We start from the raw sequence: 17,557 nt of genomic DNA, 5'->3' as shown, positions 1-17,557 counted from the left end.
ACTAACGTGTGGTTTAAGTGACATTATTTGGTTCCGTTGCATGGCATCTCTACAGCAGTGTTGCCACTATTAAGTTTCAACCCTCATATATATATATACACTAAAACTAGGCAAGGATTACAAATGACTGAAACATTGACCAATATATGAATTCTTAATCAAAGCAAATTTAAATATTCAAAACCCAACCAATTCCAGAACTTTCCACCACCAGCCTCCACACCTCCCCAACCTCATCCACATCCCACCTACTCCACCCCCCTAACATTCTCCCTTCCCCCAAATGCCGTATCTCTCCTCTACCTCCACCCATGTCCTGGGACAATAAGCTAGAAATTTTAAAACGAAATTATCTACAGTAGTATAAACCACGCAGCAAAGTACACCGCATAAAACAGACAACACAACTTTAAACATAAGTAGTAAAGAAACATCATAAATGGAATTAATATTGACAAACCAATATAGTATATCACTACTAATGCACGTAAAAAACCATTACAGATGGGCATCTGACAATATGAAAGGGGAGGAATTAATTCTCTAGAAAAAGTTAACAGCCACACTATGGCTTGGTGTCTCATGCCATAGCTCAAGCGGTTAGTCGCTGGCTTCCCACTGTGGTGGCCTGGTTTCGATCCCGGGTCTGGTCAAGTGGGATTTGTGGTGGACAAAGTGGCGCTGGGGCAGGTTTTCTCCAAGTACTTCAGTTTTCCCTGCCAATCTTCATTCCACCAATTGCTCCACAATCACCCTCACCTATCATCTGGGGCTGGTACAATAGGCCAGAATTGTCCGCAGTACAAGGGGCTTAGTCCCACCCCACTAGCAGTAAAAAAATGTATGGCTTGGTGTCGACTCAGCCTCCAACGGAAATGAGTACCAGGAATATACTTGGAATGTTCTTGGGGGTAAAGGGTGGCCGGCGCGTAAGGCTGACAACCTTACCGCCATCTATGAGCAGATTATCTACAAAATGTGGGAACCTCAACATCTCACAACCCTATGGGCCTCCATGGCCTGTTACATGGATACCCTAACTTTTTTAATCGATATAATTCGATCATTTGACCCTAAAAATTCTGAGTTACTCGTGGCTTCATTTAAAAAATCACAAATAAATGAAATAAAAATAAACTTAGCCACATACGAGGGACACACATAGACACACAGACTGGAGGGATGGATTTATGAAGTACGCCGCTGAAATGAGCTCATGTGCCATAATATACACATCAAGTTTCATAAACATTGGTTCAGCCATTCAGAAGCTGGTGGGGGCAGGGGATACACAGAGAGCAAGGAGATCACATGTTTAATTTAATTTTTTCAAAATAAGGAAAGTAGGCTAAAATGGGGCAGTGTCTAGTGTTGTCTAACGAACCATCCACCACTGGACGAACTCTTTCATAGAAACAAATCAAGTGAAAGCAAACTAAGCAAAGCAAGCGAATGTTGAGCCCAGGTGCAAGTGTACAATACGCCCGCCACCCTCTCGCACTGCTGCATCCTTGTGTGAGGTTTCATTAGTCTCTATGTTTCTTTAGATAAAATAACATGCGGCAGAGCTGTGAGAACCACAAATGCTACGAAGTCAGAACTGTCCCAGGGAGTTGACACGTGAGAACAGGTTTAAGGAAATCTCCCATGAAGAAATTCATGTCACCGTTAGGGCGGTATCACACTAGGATGCCATGGCATCCAGCTGCCAGAGGACGTCAATGGACTGGCCTCAGACTGTCATGTGATGTTGATTTGGCCTTTGCCTTCATGGCAGCAATGCCAAGTTGGAAGCGCTGCCAGTAGGATGCCAGGCGCGACATATGACCACTAAATTAATACACTGAGTTTGGCTGAGATGCTGGCAGCTGCGCCATGGCCTCCCGTTGGCATCCTACTGCGATACCGCCCTTAATTACCAACATCTTTAACTCTGTTTGATAGAGTGACCCAAATGAATGAACCTTTCAAGTAGCTTATGATGATAATTCTCTCTTGTTTCTTTACTTTCTCACTCTCCCTCTGCCATTCATTCTTCATCTTCTTAACTCTTTGACTGGCGCGGGCGTTTTAACACCCGGACGATGCCAGCCGTTCCCTGGCGTTGGCGTGTTTTAACGCTTTGACAATCTCTTCCCTTCTTTGCTCTCTTGGCACTCATCAACCAAAGACATATATATGATAGTTTTTGTGCATGTTTGTAAAGAACCCTTGTAAACTTTGTGGGGGTCTATATTACTGTCAGAACCCTCTGAGAAGGAAAAGGTCAGAAAATATTTCACATTCATTCAGTTTCACCATGGCTTCTTGCAGCAAGTGTCTTCGTGTTCCTACAGACCAGCTGGAAAATGTTGTGAACGAGATTTGTTCTGATGATGATAGTGGCGATGAAATAATGATTCCTGAATTGGATGAAGTTGATAGTGACAATAATACAGTGATAGGCAATGATCCACAAGACAGTAATCATGAACATTTACCTACCACGAGTGCGGTGCCTGACACGCCCATCTCATGAACGTACGGAGACATTGTACCCCCAATATTTCCATTTGCTAATAGTTTCGGGATCAAAATTGATATAACACATAAAATGCATCCCTTTTCATGGATTAAAATTTTTTCTGGATGACGACTTGGTAAATCACATCACAACTGAAACCAATCGCTATGCTCACCAGCACTTCAACGCACATGAGTTAGCTCCTCACTCTCGAAAACACAATTACAATTATGTCACATCAGATGAAATCTGGACATACTTAGGAATTGTGTTCATGACAGGAATCGACAAACGCCCTGAAATTGAAGAATATTTGTCCACTAGGCCCATATTTCACACCCATGGTTTGGACAAAACATGTCTTTGCGGTTGAATAGTTTCATTCTATTCAAAAAGAACACAACAAACGAAAAATACAAGAAGAGAAATTACAGATTCAAAGATTTTATATTGGACTGTGTAGAAAAATGACTGAACCAAACAAACAGTGTGGAGAGGGAGAAAAGTCAAGGAATGAAGTGGATGACGAATCTATTGGGTCAGACTAGAGTGCAGTCACGCCTCCGCCCTCGACCTTGAAAAGACCACCAGTGAAAGAGCCAGCAAATCGTCTAGAGGGTGGCTTGAAAATTCACAAAATGGTCCATGTTCCTAACAGTAACAATAAGAAGAATGGTGCCCTAAGAAAGTGTCGCGTGAGTGCTAATCACAAGGTTAGAAAAGAAACAAGTATCATGTGTGCAGGCTGTGGTGTGGCTCTCTGCAAACTTTCATGTTTCAATGTTTATCACACGAAGAAAAACAAATAAAGAGGTGTGGAAAAGCATTTATTGCATAAAATATTGTATTTTAATTAGTTCCTAAAAATTTCGTTTTTAAAAACCAATTTTTGTTGAAGTTGTTTAGGAAAAAGTAACAACATGCATTTTAGCGACATAAGGTTTAAAGGGCCTGCCAGGACAGGGGTGGGATTTAAATACCCTTCGCGCCAGTCAAAGAGTTAATATTTCACATACAACGCCCTGAAGTATATAGTATTCAACGGTATTCAGTTCATGCCATGTACATATTTGGTAGGTATCTGCTTCGAATTCTCAGCAGATTACAGGAAATCCAGAGATTTCGTTCGATACAAGCTACACGAAATCAAGTTTATATATATATGTGTGTGTGTCTGTATGTATAAAACACACAGACACATGTATGACTATATGTCACATTCTTCTTCTGGGAGAGGATTCTCCAGAGAGTACCTACATGTCTAGGAGCTATTCCTAAAAGTCTGAGTCGGAATAAAAATCAAATTACCTCTACTGAGATGGGGGCACACAGTAGCATAGTTGGTTGAAGAACTATGCTACAAGGCAGAAGGTCGTGGGTTCAGGTACCAAAGAGGTGGTGAATTTGATTGCATTTTACTGATTATAGTACATATTAATCTCGTTAACCTCAACCAAAGTGCCCCAATCGAGCCAGTGATGAGTATGGCTGTCATGGCCAAAGTACACCGTTTTGGCCAGTCAGGCATTTAAACTCCACTAGTGGAAGTGCACGCACACACCGCTAGTAGAAGTGCATGAACAGTCCTAAATATTTATTTTTAAATGTAGTAATCACCCGACAGACTTGAGTAAAACCCTAATCGAGGAATTAAAATGATACCTAAGTGAACAACAGCAAAATAGAATATACTGTAACATGTTTTGCCACTGAAGACACTGTTCAGATTGTTAATTGGTCTATTTGACACCCTACAAGTCGTAGCTACAATTAATTATGACAATGTTGCGGGTTTACCCAATTTATAAACCCTACACAATAATCTAGTCACTCTGTCTTCAGTAGTCTTCACGTATTTATAACGTGGGAGCTATACAAGTCTTTCTTAATTACACAGTCCCAATATAACTGTACTACAGTACACAATCTTGAAGTCACACAATAAGTCTTCACTTGCTAATTTTTCTGTTATCGCACATGATCACATAAGATCTTCTAACCACGCGTTCGGGTCTTCCCGCGACTGCTGCTATATTTCAACTGTCTTCGGCGGCTGCTACATTTTAACTGACTCCTTAGGCAGTGCAGTTCTCTTATAAACCATCAGCCAGACAACAGGAAAACGCCTCGCTTCCTTGTTGCCTAGTCGCCGTGTTTACAGGTGTTGCTGGGAAAGCTATCAAGAGTTGTTTATTGCCGCATAGCAACCACGGCATCGCCCGCTACGTCACTGTTGTCACCTGCCATGTCACAGTGGGAAGCGCTGCCACGTCACCGCGGGGGAGGGGGCGGGTCGCTGACCGGCCCATCACCGTAGTAGCACCAGCGCTGTTATGCCACCACTGGCGGGGGAGGGAGCGTCCTGCATAGCACAAATACATCACAATACGTATGAGTTATGTCCAAACTCATCCATGAGCCAGTACTTTTATTGCAGATTCTGCAGATTAATGTGTTAAAAATATATAGTAAAATTTAATGTACATACCTTTTTTGTTGTTATCTGCTTGATGTATATATAGGCTGAAATGAAACTACAGTATTTGATTTCACTACATATGCACAGAAAACAGATCACACTCTGTATCTCAGCCATGATGCAACTGTCTGTTCATGACCCTAGAAAGGGTAATAATCTCTTACAGCTATAAGGGAAGGTCTTAGCACTGAAGAAGGGACCCCTCTAGCTTTCTCTTAAATAGCCATTCTATCAATCTTCTGTCCTTTAGTCAAAAGATTCGAAAATTCGAAGAGTGTAAACAGTGCTAGCCAACCCACTGGCACGCTGACTGTTGTCTAGCAACAAACTATAAACATTCATCCTATTACTGAGTGTGCTTACGTGACTGTAGGTTGTTTACAGGTCATTACCTAGAAATGCTCTGGCCATCCACATTACTACAATAACAACAACAAATTCTACACATTTCACATACAGAAAATTTATTCAACCATAAGATAGTATATCTCATTCTTCTTGCGCTTAACATTATCATTATCATCAATATCAACATAATAATTATCGTAAGTTACAAAAACTGAACTGGCATCTTCACTCCTATTTCTTTTTCTGGACTGTATTAATGGTCCTTCAGAAGTAACAAATAACACTAAGCCACTGTTATCCAACTTGTCTTCTTTAACATGTCCGATGGCTGATTCTGATGATCTAGAAACCACTTCAATCAAAGGGGTACCTGCAAATATCAAGTTCACTGCTTGTATTATTATTGTTCATATAATATCTGCAATCATGCTTGAAGAATGAGGACTGTAAAAGGCACACATGTATGTGAAATGGTCACACTCCTCAATTATAAATGTATTAGCATAAGAGAATTTTGTTAGATCCACTCTTTTATATTTTGTACCAAGCTAAAATAGGTCAATACTCTTTCAGGAGCAGATCATCTATGGTTCCATTCTTTCAAGGCTAAATTACAAACAAACATCACCGCTCAACCTCTTTCACTCGTAAGTTACTGCTGGGCAGTGTTCAGAGGAGAGGAAGTAGTGATAGGTAGGAAAAACAACATCAAAATTAAAAATTAGAAACCGAGAATGGTCAAAATCTGAAAAAGAATTATGAAAAGATTTTGATGTTCTGATCATATTAAAAGGATAGAAGGTCACAGAATTCTTCTGAGAGTATTGATGTTAGGACTCAAGCAGAAAAGGCCGCTTGGACAGCTTCTCAAGTTAGATGTGAAGTAGAGAGGAAGAGGTTGGAATGAGGTCTAATATTTACAAACTCAAGAGCTGTATGCAACAGTCTACAGTCTCTGTACATTTTTCAAATTGCACAAACTGGTTTCTTCTCAAATACAATTTAGGTATCTTACCAGAAGAACTGGGGGCAGAATGCGTTCTGGGCATAGAATAGCTGCATGTGTCAGTTGACAGTCCCTCTGTCCATGTTCTCTGTGCCCACTCATCATTCGGAACAACCTGGCCACAATAAAACATTCAGTTTAATGCAATTGCATGTCCTCACAGGAGTGAAAAATGACTTGCAAGGAAAGAACCAAGGTACAACTACCAAACAGAATGCAGAGTGTAAAACAAGCTTATTCTTCCCATGCACATACATGTATTTCACAACAATTCCAATACAGCTTCAAACATTTTCACATTTACGAAGCACTTTAATCTGAACTATAGGGCTTTTACCCAGCCTGCTGAAAATTACTTCATAAAATAATATAAACACTGAATTAATATGTATTGTTCAGAGTTATATACAATGACTAGAATGTCCCTGGAGAAAAACTAACCAGACACACTGACCATCCTACCATGACAGATACTGTAAATAAGCTTGGAGAAGCAGGTGAATACACTAAGTCACAAAATTAGAAGTCAACTGATCAAAAGACCCACACTTAACTGATTTTAAACTAAGACTGTGATATGTACATGACCTTTGAGGATGAAGTGAGATACCAACACAAGCAAGATTTTTCAAATAAAAAAGTAAAGGTATCCCTGTAAAAGTCCATGGAGACCCACAGGGTTGTGAGATTTTGAGATTCCCACATTTTCTAGACAATCGGCTCATAGACTGCAGCAAGGTTGTCAGCCTTACGCACCAGCCGCCCTTTACCACCAAGAATATTCCTGGTACTCATTTCTGTTAGAGGCTGAGTTGACCCCAGGGACATAGTGTGGCTGGAAGGATTAAGTCAATTGAAAAAATCCAACGACCTCACCAGGACTTGAACCCGTGACCTTCTGGCTTGTAGCATAGTGCCTCAACCAGCTACGCTATCATGTGATCCAGATTTTTCAAGTATGTAAGCTAAAAGAATGGTGGGTTTGTAAAGTATGAACTCCAAAACTGAGATGACTGTGCTTTTATTCTCTGTGTAACAACATGCAGTCTGCTTCTGGAGGAGTGTGGGGTCATTCTGGGCTGTACACTCATTTTAGAAAAACATCTTGCTACATTCAACCTCACCCCACTTACAGCAAAACTGAGGCTGATCCCAAGTTTCCCATTCAGTATGATACAGTCCACATTTTACAACAGTTCCCCAAAACGTGTAATCAAAGTAATTTTTGAAGAAAGCAGTCTTCTGGGATTTGGCACCATGTATATGTGATGTTAACCGACGTTTCAGAGCAACGTATCGCCTCCATCTTCAGGGTAGAAGGAAAAATATAAGAAATCCGCAAGCAAAGAGACCGTGAGAACCGGTAAAAGCAGGCTGGTCCCTTGTACTGCAGCCACTTCTGGCCTATTGTACCAGCCCCAGATGATAGGTGAGGGTGATTGTGGAGCAATTGTTGGAATGAAGATTGGCAGGAGAAACCAAAGTACTCGGAGAAAACCTGCCCCAGCGCCACTTTGTCCACCACAAATCTCACTTGACCAGACCCTGGATCGAACCCGGGACACCATGGTAGGAAGCCAGCGATGAACCGCTTGAGCTATAGCACGTCCCTAGATAACACATTACTAACCTGCACTATGAATCCTTCCTGATCAGCCTGGTGAATATCTGTCTCTGCTGAATAAGCCAAGATATCCGGAATCAGAAGCAATGTTGCAGGCTCTAGTATCACACTACATCCTTGTACCCATTCGTTGTTAATGAGATCACTCATTTTCAGTCTGGACTTAGGATCTACTGTTAGAAGACCTGTAAAAGGGATGACTGTAGTTCACAGAAACTGTACCAAGTATTGCATAAAGTACTACTTTGGAGCTAATTAAAGTAAATACACAGTGTAATATCACACCTTAATGAGTAATAACTTGACTGAAACTTAAGGAATTTAGAATGATTATCCATATTTTGAGAATATCTGCTCTTACATACATTCATTTATCTTGCAACTTCTAACAAACTACATAAACTTACATTCAGCAGAGTGGGTTTTGTAAATACATATGATATTTGTCTGAATCAACTGATTTATTCATGCATCCATACACACACACACACACACACCCATTCACTTATTTATTCATCCATACACATCCATTCATCATCTAAACTGAAAAATGTTAACTGACACAAACAGATAACACGAATAAAGAAAACCAATACTCATCAAAATGAGGTTCTGCAGACAAAAGCCAAACAGAAGATAACCATTTTACATTAACTTAAACTTTAAATAGAAATCACTGTTCTAAATTGTGACACAAAACTAAAAACATAATTCTCCTCCTGATAAGATTAATTCTATCATAATTGCACTTCAAGAAAAGATAAATTTGTTGTCAAGTAACAGTATCTTACTGGTAAAAAAATCCTGTTTCTCCTGTCTACTTTCAATTTTAACATATTTATCAGATTTCTTTCCTTTCGTCACATATTTTGCTTCTGAAGAAATGTGATCCAAGGCATCAATGTTGGAACTGAATTCTTCCCCATTAATCCTGGCCATCACAACTGCAACATCATCTCCAGACTCAACTTGGTATGGGGTATGCCCACATAACATAGTATACTGTAAACCACAAAAATCCCATATTACACATTAATTCTTCACATATCCTCCACATTAAATTCTAAAGCAGTCTGAATGTGACTTTTTTAATCCCCTGGGGACTACTTTACTAAGGGGACAACTCTCTGGCCTTTCACTATGCCCCTAAGTCAGTCTCATTATTTGTACTGAGTGCATTAACAAAAATGCTTTTTGTCATACAGAATGCTTGAAGTTACATGTGTGCTTAGTATCATAAATATATGCTTTGGCACTATACAAATTTCTAACTTCCCTGTTTTGCTTAATAAAGCTTGTAATTAATGTATGTAATATATAGTTATATAATTCTTACTCTATTAATGCGCGTAACATGGTCTGTCTGGTGGTAATACGACTACTGCTACCATCTGGCTAATTTCAGCAAAACAACTGTGAAAGTACTATTATCATTAAAATTATAAAAAATATCACAGAAAAAGGACTACCTACATTATTGACATGAGCTTTCCATTTGGCAGGAGCTCCAAGCTCCTAGTTTTAGTGTGTGCCAGCAGGTTTCATGACTTCATCATAAAATCAGGCTCTGCCATCTTGAACCAAACACTGAACTAACTTCAGTGCTATCTGCATGTGTTCAGTTTTCTTTCATAAGCAAGGAGCCATCTTCATTGCCTCAAATACTGTGTCCAAGGTGAAGACACAAAAACTGGTCTCTTTATGGTTACGAGATGAGAATTTAAGAGTTCAGAGATCCAACATACACTCATAAGGCACAGTGCAATTCTTAGTGGGGTCTGAGCAAGAAGCATAATCAGCATGTTACAAGTTCGGGATAATCTTCGCGGCCAAAACATCTCTCAGGACAGGCAATATCAGAAATTAGAAGTCGTTCATATTCGGAGGATGTAATGAAATTTCTGACAGAGAAAATTTCTCAGAACTCTTTTTGTTTTAGTGGCAGCAGTAGCATTAGCAGTGAAGAGGAAACTTCTGCTACGCTGGAGACAGGCAGGAGTCATAAAAGAACACTGGCCACAAAACCTAAACAACCAGGCTCTGATTCTGAATTAGGGTGAAATGACGAAACTGCAACAGTACAGTGACCTGCATTTTCTGGCTTGCCAGGGATAAGTGTATTTCTTCCATAACAGAAGACAGCTCACAAATACAAATTTTCAGAATCCATTTTGCTGATGTAATTCTCAAAATCATTCGGATAAAACCAACTTGTACACAGTGAAACAGATAATCAAGGAGGGGCATGAAGGTCCTTTGGAAAGCCTATATTTGCAGTGGAAAACCTGTCACGTTACAGGACCTAAACTTCTCTGTGCAGTTGTCATTCACATGGCTGTTGTGTCAGTTGTCAGTGCATGATTACTGAAGCAAAAGACCAATGATGCAAGCCAACTATACGTGGTGTGTTCAAAAAGTATCGAACCTTCTTTTTTCCCGTGTAAACCAATGAAGCATGGGAGGCTCCCTTCAATGGAGATGTGGAGGGGACATTCATGCGCAGTCGTGAATTTTTTCCCACCCGCAGAAAGCGTCAGTCGCTGGCAGTCGGCCTATGAGTGAGGACGGGTAGTGAGCACTCATCAGATTCCAGTAAGGTTGACGGAACAACATGAGCAGCGAAATTGCATCAAATTTTGCTAAAAGCTTGGCAATACCCAAGTGGAAACCATTCGCAAGATTCAACAGGCTTTCGGGGACAATGCCCTGAGCAACTCACGGATAAAGGAGTGGTACAACCGCTTCAAAGATGGCCGCACATCAGTGGACAGCAAACCGCATTCAGGCAGACCCTCAACCAGCCAAAATGAGAATGTCATTGAGCAAGTGTGGACTTTGGTCATGGAGGACCGTCATATCACAGTCCGAGAACTTGCGAAAGAGATAGGGGTAAGCATTGGATCGGTACATTCAATTTTGACCAAGGATTTGGGCATGAGGAGAGATTCCACGAAATTCGTACCAAAACTGCTAACAATGGAGCAGAAGCAACGCCGTCTGGAAATCGCACAGGACATGCTGGACAATGCAAACAGTAACCCCAACTTTCTGAACACCGTGATCACAGGCGATGAGTCGTGGGTTTATGGGTATGACCCGGAAACCAAGATGCAGTCGTCACAGTGGAAACATCCAACATCCCCGAGGCCAAAAAAAAGCACAGTAGGTCCACAGCAATGTCAAGGTCATGTTGGCCGTTTTCTTCGACTCCCGTGGGGTTGTGCATCATGAGTAAGCACCACAAAGCCAAACCAACCCAAAGGAATACTACCAGGAGGTCCTTCATCGCCTTTGTGATGCCGTGCGGCGCAAACGACCGGATCTGTGGGCAGCAAAAACTTGGCAGCTCCATCATGATAATGCACCCGCCCATTCTGCGCATCTGATTCAGATTTTCGTCGCCAAACACAACATTCCTGTGGTTCGTCAGGCTCCCTACTCCCCCGACATGACTCCGTGTGACTTTTGGCTATTTCCCAAGCTGAAAATGCCGCTGAAAGGAACCTGATTTGAGTCAAAAGAAGACATCATGCGTAATGCGATGGCCCGGCTGATCACCATTCCAAAAGACGCATTGCAGAAGTGTTTCCAACAATGGCAGAATCACTGGGAGAAGTGCGTGCATTACCAAGGAGACTACTTTGAAGGGGATTAGGGTTTTGTATCTCCAAATCAATAAATGTATTTCTGCCGACAAAAGGTTCGATACTTTTTGAACACACAACATACAGCATCAGTTGGTGCGTCTCATGAGACATTATTATTCGGATATGTTACATGCCAAACAATAATGCAACACAAATTCCCAGGGGACAAGCAGGTTATGACCCCTTATTCAAAATCTGCCACATATGACATGGCCTAAATTAAAAAATTTGAGAAGTATACATGCCCAAGAAAGAATTCACCATCAATAAGGCAATTTATACATTTCAAGGGCACATATTCTTCCAGGTGTACAGGAAGGAGAAGCCACACAGTAAGTATGAAATCAAGATTTTTCAGCTCTGTGAAGCAAATTAATGCAGATCCTAAAGGAAACAGGTATCGATTGGCGTGAAAGAAGATTGATTAGTAAATTGTACATGGATCAGAAAGTTAGAGTGCGACTGGACAGAGGGGAGACAAGAAGTGTGAAGATTGGAAGAGGAATTCGACAAGGATGCTGTTTATCACCAATTTTGTTCAACTTGTAGAGCGAATGCCTTACCAAAGAAGCTCTGGATGGGCTTGGAGACTTAAAATTAGGAGGGCAAAGTACTGAAACTGTGAAATATGCAGATGACCTTGTGTTAATGGCTAAGGAAGAAACTGTGCTACAGGGTATGATTGATAGACTAATCGAAATTGGAAGGTGCTATGGCATGGAAATGAATGTGGAAAAAACAAAAGTAATGAAAATTTTGAGACAACCAACCCCAGTCACAATAAAGATAGACCAAAAACAACTGGAGAATGTGAAATGTTTTAAATATTTGGGTAGCTTCTTAACAGATGATGGAAGGTGTACGTGTGAAATTAAATCTAGGATTGCCATGGCAAAAGCTGCATTTAGCAAGAAGAAGAATCTCTTTACAAGCAAATTGGACTTAAATTTGAGAAAGAAACTAGTGAAATGCTACATTTGGAGCATTGCTTTGTATGGGGCTGAAACTTGGACACTTAGGGCAGTAGATCAGAAACACCTGGTAAGCTTCGATATGTGGTGTTGGGGAAGGATGGAGATCAGTTGGACCGATTATGTGAGAAATGAAGAAGTGTTATTTAGAGTCAGTGAGCAGAGGAGTATCCTACACGAAATAAGAAAATGGAAGGATAATTGGATTGGTCATATCTTACGAGGTAACTGCCTTCTAAAAGAAGTTATTGAAGGAAAGATAGAGGGGCGGATAGAAGTGACCAGAAGACGAGGAAGAAGACGTAAGAAGATGCTGGATGACCTTGGGGACAGAAGAGGATATTTTCATTTGAAGGAGAAAGCTCTAGATGCCATCAAGTGGAGGAACTGTTTTGGAAGAGACTGTGGACCTGTCATCTTGACAGATTGCAGATGAATGAATGACATCTTACTAACACGGATCACAATAGTACATTCAGTGTTGGAAAGAGGCTCTGTGCACAGGTCATGAACAAGGGGCATACAGTGTATATGGATAGATTGTTTCTAGCCCCAAGCTTCCTGATCATCTGTGGACATATCTATGGACACAGTAATGCCCAATAGGAAAATGCTGCCTAAACATGCATTAAAAACTGAAGGTATGGGAAGCACCTGCTTGCCAAAGACAACTCTCCTTAGCTACAAAATGGAAAGACACCAGAAACATTCACATTTTTGGTACTGCCCATAGCAATGTGAAGGTTGGACACTGGCATCCAGGGGACAATACCTATAAGCAAAACCTACAGCAATTATGGACTACATAAATACAGAATTTGTGTCAACAAGTCTGATCATATGTTAGCATATTCATATTGCTCACTCCGGACAGAATCAGCAACAAGGCGGAAGATGGTGCTGTTTCATCTCTTATCTGTACATTGTAAATGCCCACACACTGAACAAAAGGAACAGAAAAAACATCCTATTAAAGCTGTTCTACAAGATGGTTGCTGAAGGCCTCAGTGGTGCATGGCAAGATGCTTTGGAATGGTCAAGGAGTGCTTCTGCAGGCAGACTTAACAGAAGAGATCATTTCCTGTACAGACTTCCAACAGCACATGAGTGGATCAATCTCACTGAACCTGTGAAGTGTCTGAGGACATGGGCAAGCACCAAACAGGAAAAGCTAGGAAAAGCTTATGCTTCTGTATTGTGGGGCTCTGTTTAGGGAAGAGCTTTGAAAATTACAACTCCAAGATATATTGTTGGGAGTGTTAAGTGAATTTAGTCCAGCTGATGAAAAGTACACAGTGTTTAAAATGTATAAAATATTTTATCTTCTTTTGTGGACACTTATTATGCTGTAGCAGCCTCAGGATTTACAACCATAATAAGTCTATTTGTTTGCAAGGCACCTGAGGAAAGATTATATTTTTGTGTGCCCAAATTTCAGGTTTTTATGTAAAGAATTACAGAAGTTATGAACTGCTTAATAATACTTAAAACCCTCCAGTACAGGGAGTTTAATTTAAATATCAATGGACTCAAAGTGTCTTAAGAGGGGTTACCAGTCTAGCAGTAACTTAGTGAAGGATGAGAATGGTGATCTTCTTGCAGATTCCCACAACGTTTTGAATAGGTGGAGTAACTACTTCTCTCAGTTGTTGAACGTACATAGGGTCAGTGACATTAGGCAGACAGAAATTGATACAGCTCAGCTATTAATACCTGATCCTAGCCCTTTTGAGTTTGAAAGTGCTATTGCAAAATTGAGACAGTATAAATCGCCAGGTAGCGATCATATTCCGGCAGAACTTATTCAAGCAGGAGGCGAAATATTACGTTCTAAGATCCACAATCTAATTACTTCTATCTGGAATAAGGAAAAATTGCCTGATCAGTGGAAGGAGTCTATTATTGTACCAGTTCACAAGAAGGGTGATAAAACTGACTGTAGTAATTATCGGGGGATATCACTGCTATCAACTTCATATAAAATTTTGCCCAATATTCTTCTTTCAAGGTTAAGTCCATATACAGATGAAATTATTTTGGATCATCAGTGTGGCTTTCGACGTAACAGATCAACTACAGGTCAGATCTTTTGCATTCGTCAGATATTGGAGAAAAAATTGGAGTATGATGAGACAGTACATCAGCTATTCATAGAGTTCAAGAAAGCCTATGATTCAGTTAGGAGGGAAGGAAGTATTGTACAATATTCTAACAGAGTTTGGGATACCCATGAAACTAGTTAGGTTGATTAAAATGTGTTTAAACGAAATGTATAGTAGTCTGTGTATGTAAATACTTGTCTGATAAATTTCCTATACAGAACGGTTTAAAAAAAGGAGCTGCTTTATCGCCACTCCTTTTAAACTTTGCCTTAGAATATGCAATTACGAAGGTCCAGGGAAACCAGGTGGGACTGAAATTAAATGGGACACATCACCTGTTGGTCTACGCCGATGATGTGAATCTACTGGGTGATAATGTAGATACGATAAAGAAAAACACACAAACTTTAACTTACACAAGTAAAGAGGTTGGTCTAGAAGTACAGAGAAAACTAAGTATATGTTACTGTCTCATCACCAAAATGCAGGGCAAAACCATGACATAAAGATAGGAAACAGATGTTTTGAAAATGTGGCACAGTTCGGATACTTGGGAACAAGGATAACAGATCGAAACCTGATTCAGGAGGAAATTAAGAGGCGACTGAACTCAGGTAACGCTTGCTACAATTCAGTCCAGAATCTTTCGTCTTCTTCTCTGTTGTCCAAAAACATAAAAATTAGAATATACATAACTATAATTTGCCTGTGATTCTGTATGGGTGTGAAACTTGGTCTCTGACATTAAGGGAGGAACATAGACTGAGGGTGTTTGAGAACAGGGTGCTGAGGAGAACATTTGGACCGAAGAGGAATGAAGTGATAGGAGGTTGGAGAAAACTGCATAATGAAGAGCTTCTTAACTTGTACTGTTCTCTTACAATGATCAAGTCAAGGAGGATGAGGTGGGCAGGTCATGTAGCACGAATGAGGGAGACGAGGAATGCATATAGGATATTGGTGGGAAAGCCAGAAGGAAAGAGACCATAGGGACGACCAAGGCGTAGATGTGTGGACAATATTAGAATGGATCTTAGAGAGATAGGATGGGATGGTATGGATTGGATAGATCTGGCTCAGGATAGGGATCAGTGGAGGGCTCTTGTGAATATGGTGATGAACCTACAGGTTCCATAAAATGCTGGGAAATTCTTGAGTAGCTGCAGAATTGGCGGCTCCTCCAGAAGGGCTCAGCTCCATGAGTAAGTAAGTAAATGGACTCAAAGTGTTAAAAGAATGCATATACACAGATTTTTAATTTCTCTAATACTGTTCCCAATGTAAAAAAGCTGTGAAAAGTAATGCCCCTGTGGCACTGGATGGAGGTGACTGGACATCTTAAAATGTACTTCTTGTTATAACATTGAGAGCAATCCAAAATTGTTGCATATGGTATTCTGAAGTCATGTTTTAAATTTCTCTACCTACATCTCTCTTTCTCTTCTAAGTGTTTTTCTTATCTCATCTGTTTAACACATTTTTACTTTATCAGGAACACTACAGATGCACTCACCAGGATCACGCCCAGGCTCCACAGGTCACAATTTTCATCATAGCCATCTGTATCATGGGTGAATGCCTCTTTAAGCACTTCAGGTGCAGCATATTGCAAAGTACAGCACGGTGTGTGCATTGTCTGATTCTCTTGTTTCAGTCCCGCAAGTCCAAAGTCAACAATCTTAATGTCAGCTTGCTCTGAATCATCAGTAAAGAGAATATTCTGCAAGGGAGGAAAAAATGTTATGCATCACCATCGACAATACTGTTCTATTTCTGTATGGGGGGGGATGTGTTAGTTGCATGACAGAGTGAACATACGAGGGGGGACCCAAAAATAACCGGAAACGACCTGTTGCGCACGCATGCTTTGTAGTTACGAGTTGTGCTGCTAGGTGGTGTTAGCTGGGGGTCTCCCGCGACTGTTAGTGAGCTGGCATCAGTCTGAGTTAAGTGGTTTGTCTGTGGTGCTCTGTTGTGTGCGTTCCTGTTTCAACCCTTTGGCGATTAGTGAGATGGCCGACCAGAAGGAACAAAGAGTGTGCGTGAANCTTCTGGTCGGCCATCTCACTAATCGCCAAAGGGTTGAAACAGGAACGCACACAACAGAGCACCACAGACAAACCACTTAACTCAGACTGACGCCAGCTCACTAACAGTCGCGGGAGACCCCCAGCTAACACCACCTAGCAGCACAACTCGTAACTACAAAGCATGCGCGTGCAACAGGTCGTTTCCGGTTATTTTTGGTTCCCCCTTCGTAGTTCCACTAAATACACATCATATTTCATATAAAACTTGAGGTTTATATGGCAGGAAGAGGTAGATTATGATCTTCTGGGTTGAGATTCAGTGAAAGCATATAACTTATTTCCAATGTTCTAGAAAACTCCATTTTCAGGATGGATGGAGACAGCATGTTTCTCCAAAACACTGATAAAAGAATACAGCTGCTGCAACCCACAAGAGCATAATTAAAATAATGTTACAGCTTTTGCTTCCTCTACAAAATAACAAGAAACTCCCTATGAATACATCCCTATATATCATCTTTATGCGTCTGTTACTTGCATTTATTTCAGTCTTTTCTTACATGTAATGAATTAATGAATGACTTAGTTAATTAATTCATTCATTAACTTACAACAAAAAACATCATTCATGCAAAAGATTTGCTGTTTGGCATATGCTAAGCCCATGAATGAATGCATGTTATTTCTAGAGTAAATGAGAAAAATTACTGCAGAAAACTGCATTTATAAACCACAAGGTTCCAGACAGTAATGCTTCTCATGTCAAAGCCAAGAAATTGATCACCACACTGACATGGAAAGGACCAAGGTCCTACCTACCTCTTTACGGACAGTGGTGGTGGTGGTG

The 17,557-nt window shown here is 40.6% G+C and overlaps 1 protein-coding gene across 1 annotated transcript in view; it reads right to left on the bottom strand.

The window, feature by feature from the left end:
* Positions 1–5,046: 5,046 nt before the first annotated feature.
* LOC111873844 (ribosomal protein S6 kinase alpha-5) overlaps positions 5,047–17,557 on the bottom strand; it is a 42,798-nt gene continuing 30,287 nt past the window's right edge. Inside the window, exons 14-18 of the mRNA XM_023868906.2 lie at positions 16,194–16,400; positions 8,815–8,962; positions 7,967–8,145; positions 6,346–6,451; positions 5,047–5,700 (exon numbers count right to left, since the gene is read on the bottom strand). Of these exons, the coding sequence (XP_023724674.1) occupies positions 5,447–5,700; positions 6,346–6,451; positions 7,967–8,145; positions 8,815–8,962; positions 16,194–16,400 (894 nt within the window). The 3' untranslated portion in view covers positions 5,047–5,446. The remainder of the gene's footprint in view (positions 5,701–6,345; positions 6,452–7,966; positions 8,146–8,814; positions 8,963–16,193; positions 16,401–17,557) is intronic.

This window comes from Cryptotermes secundus, unplaced genomic scaffold (assembly GCF_002891405.2).
Source record: "Cryptotermes secundus unplaced genomic scaffold, Csec_1.0 scaffold314, whole genome shotgun sequence".
Taxonomy (NCBI): domain Eukaryota; kingdom Metazoa; phylum Arthropoda; class Insecta; order Blattodea; family Kalotermitidae; genus Cryptotermes; species Cryptotermes secundus.
This window is presented reverse-complemented; position numbering and strand designations above follow the sequence as displayed.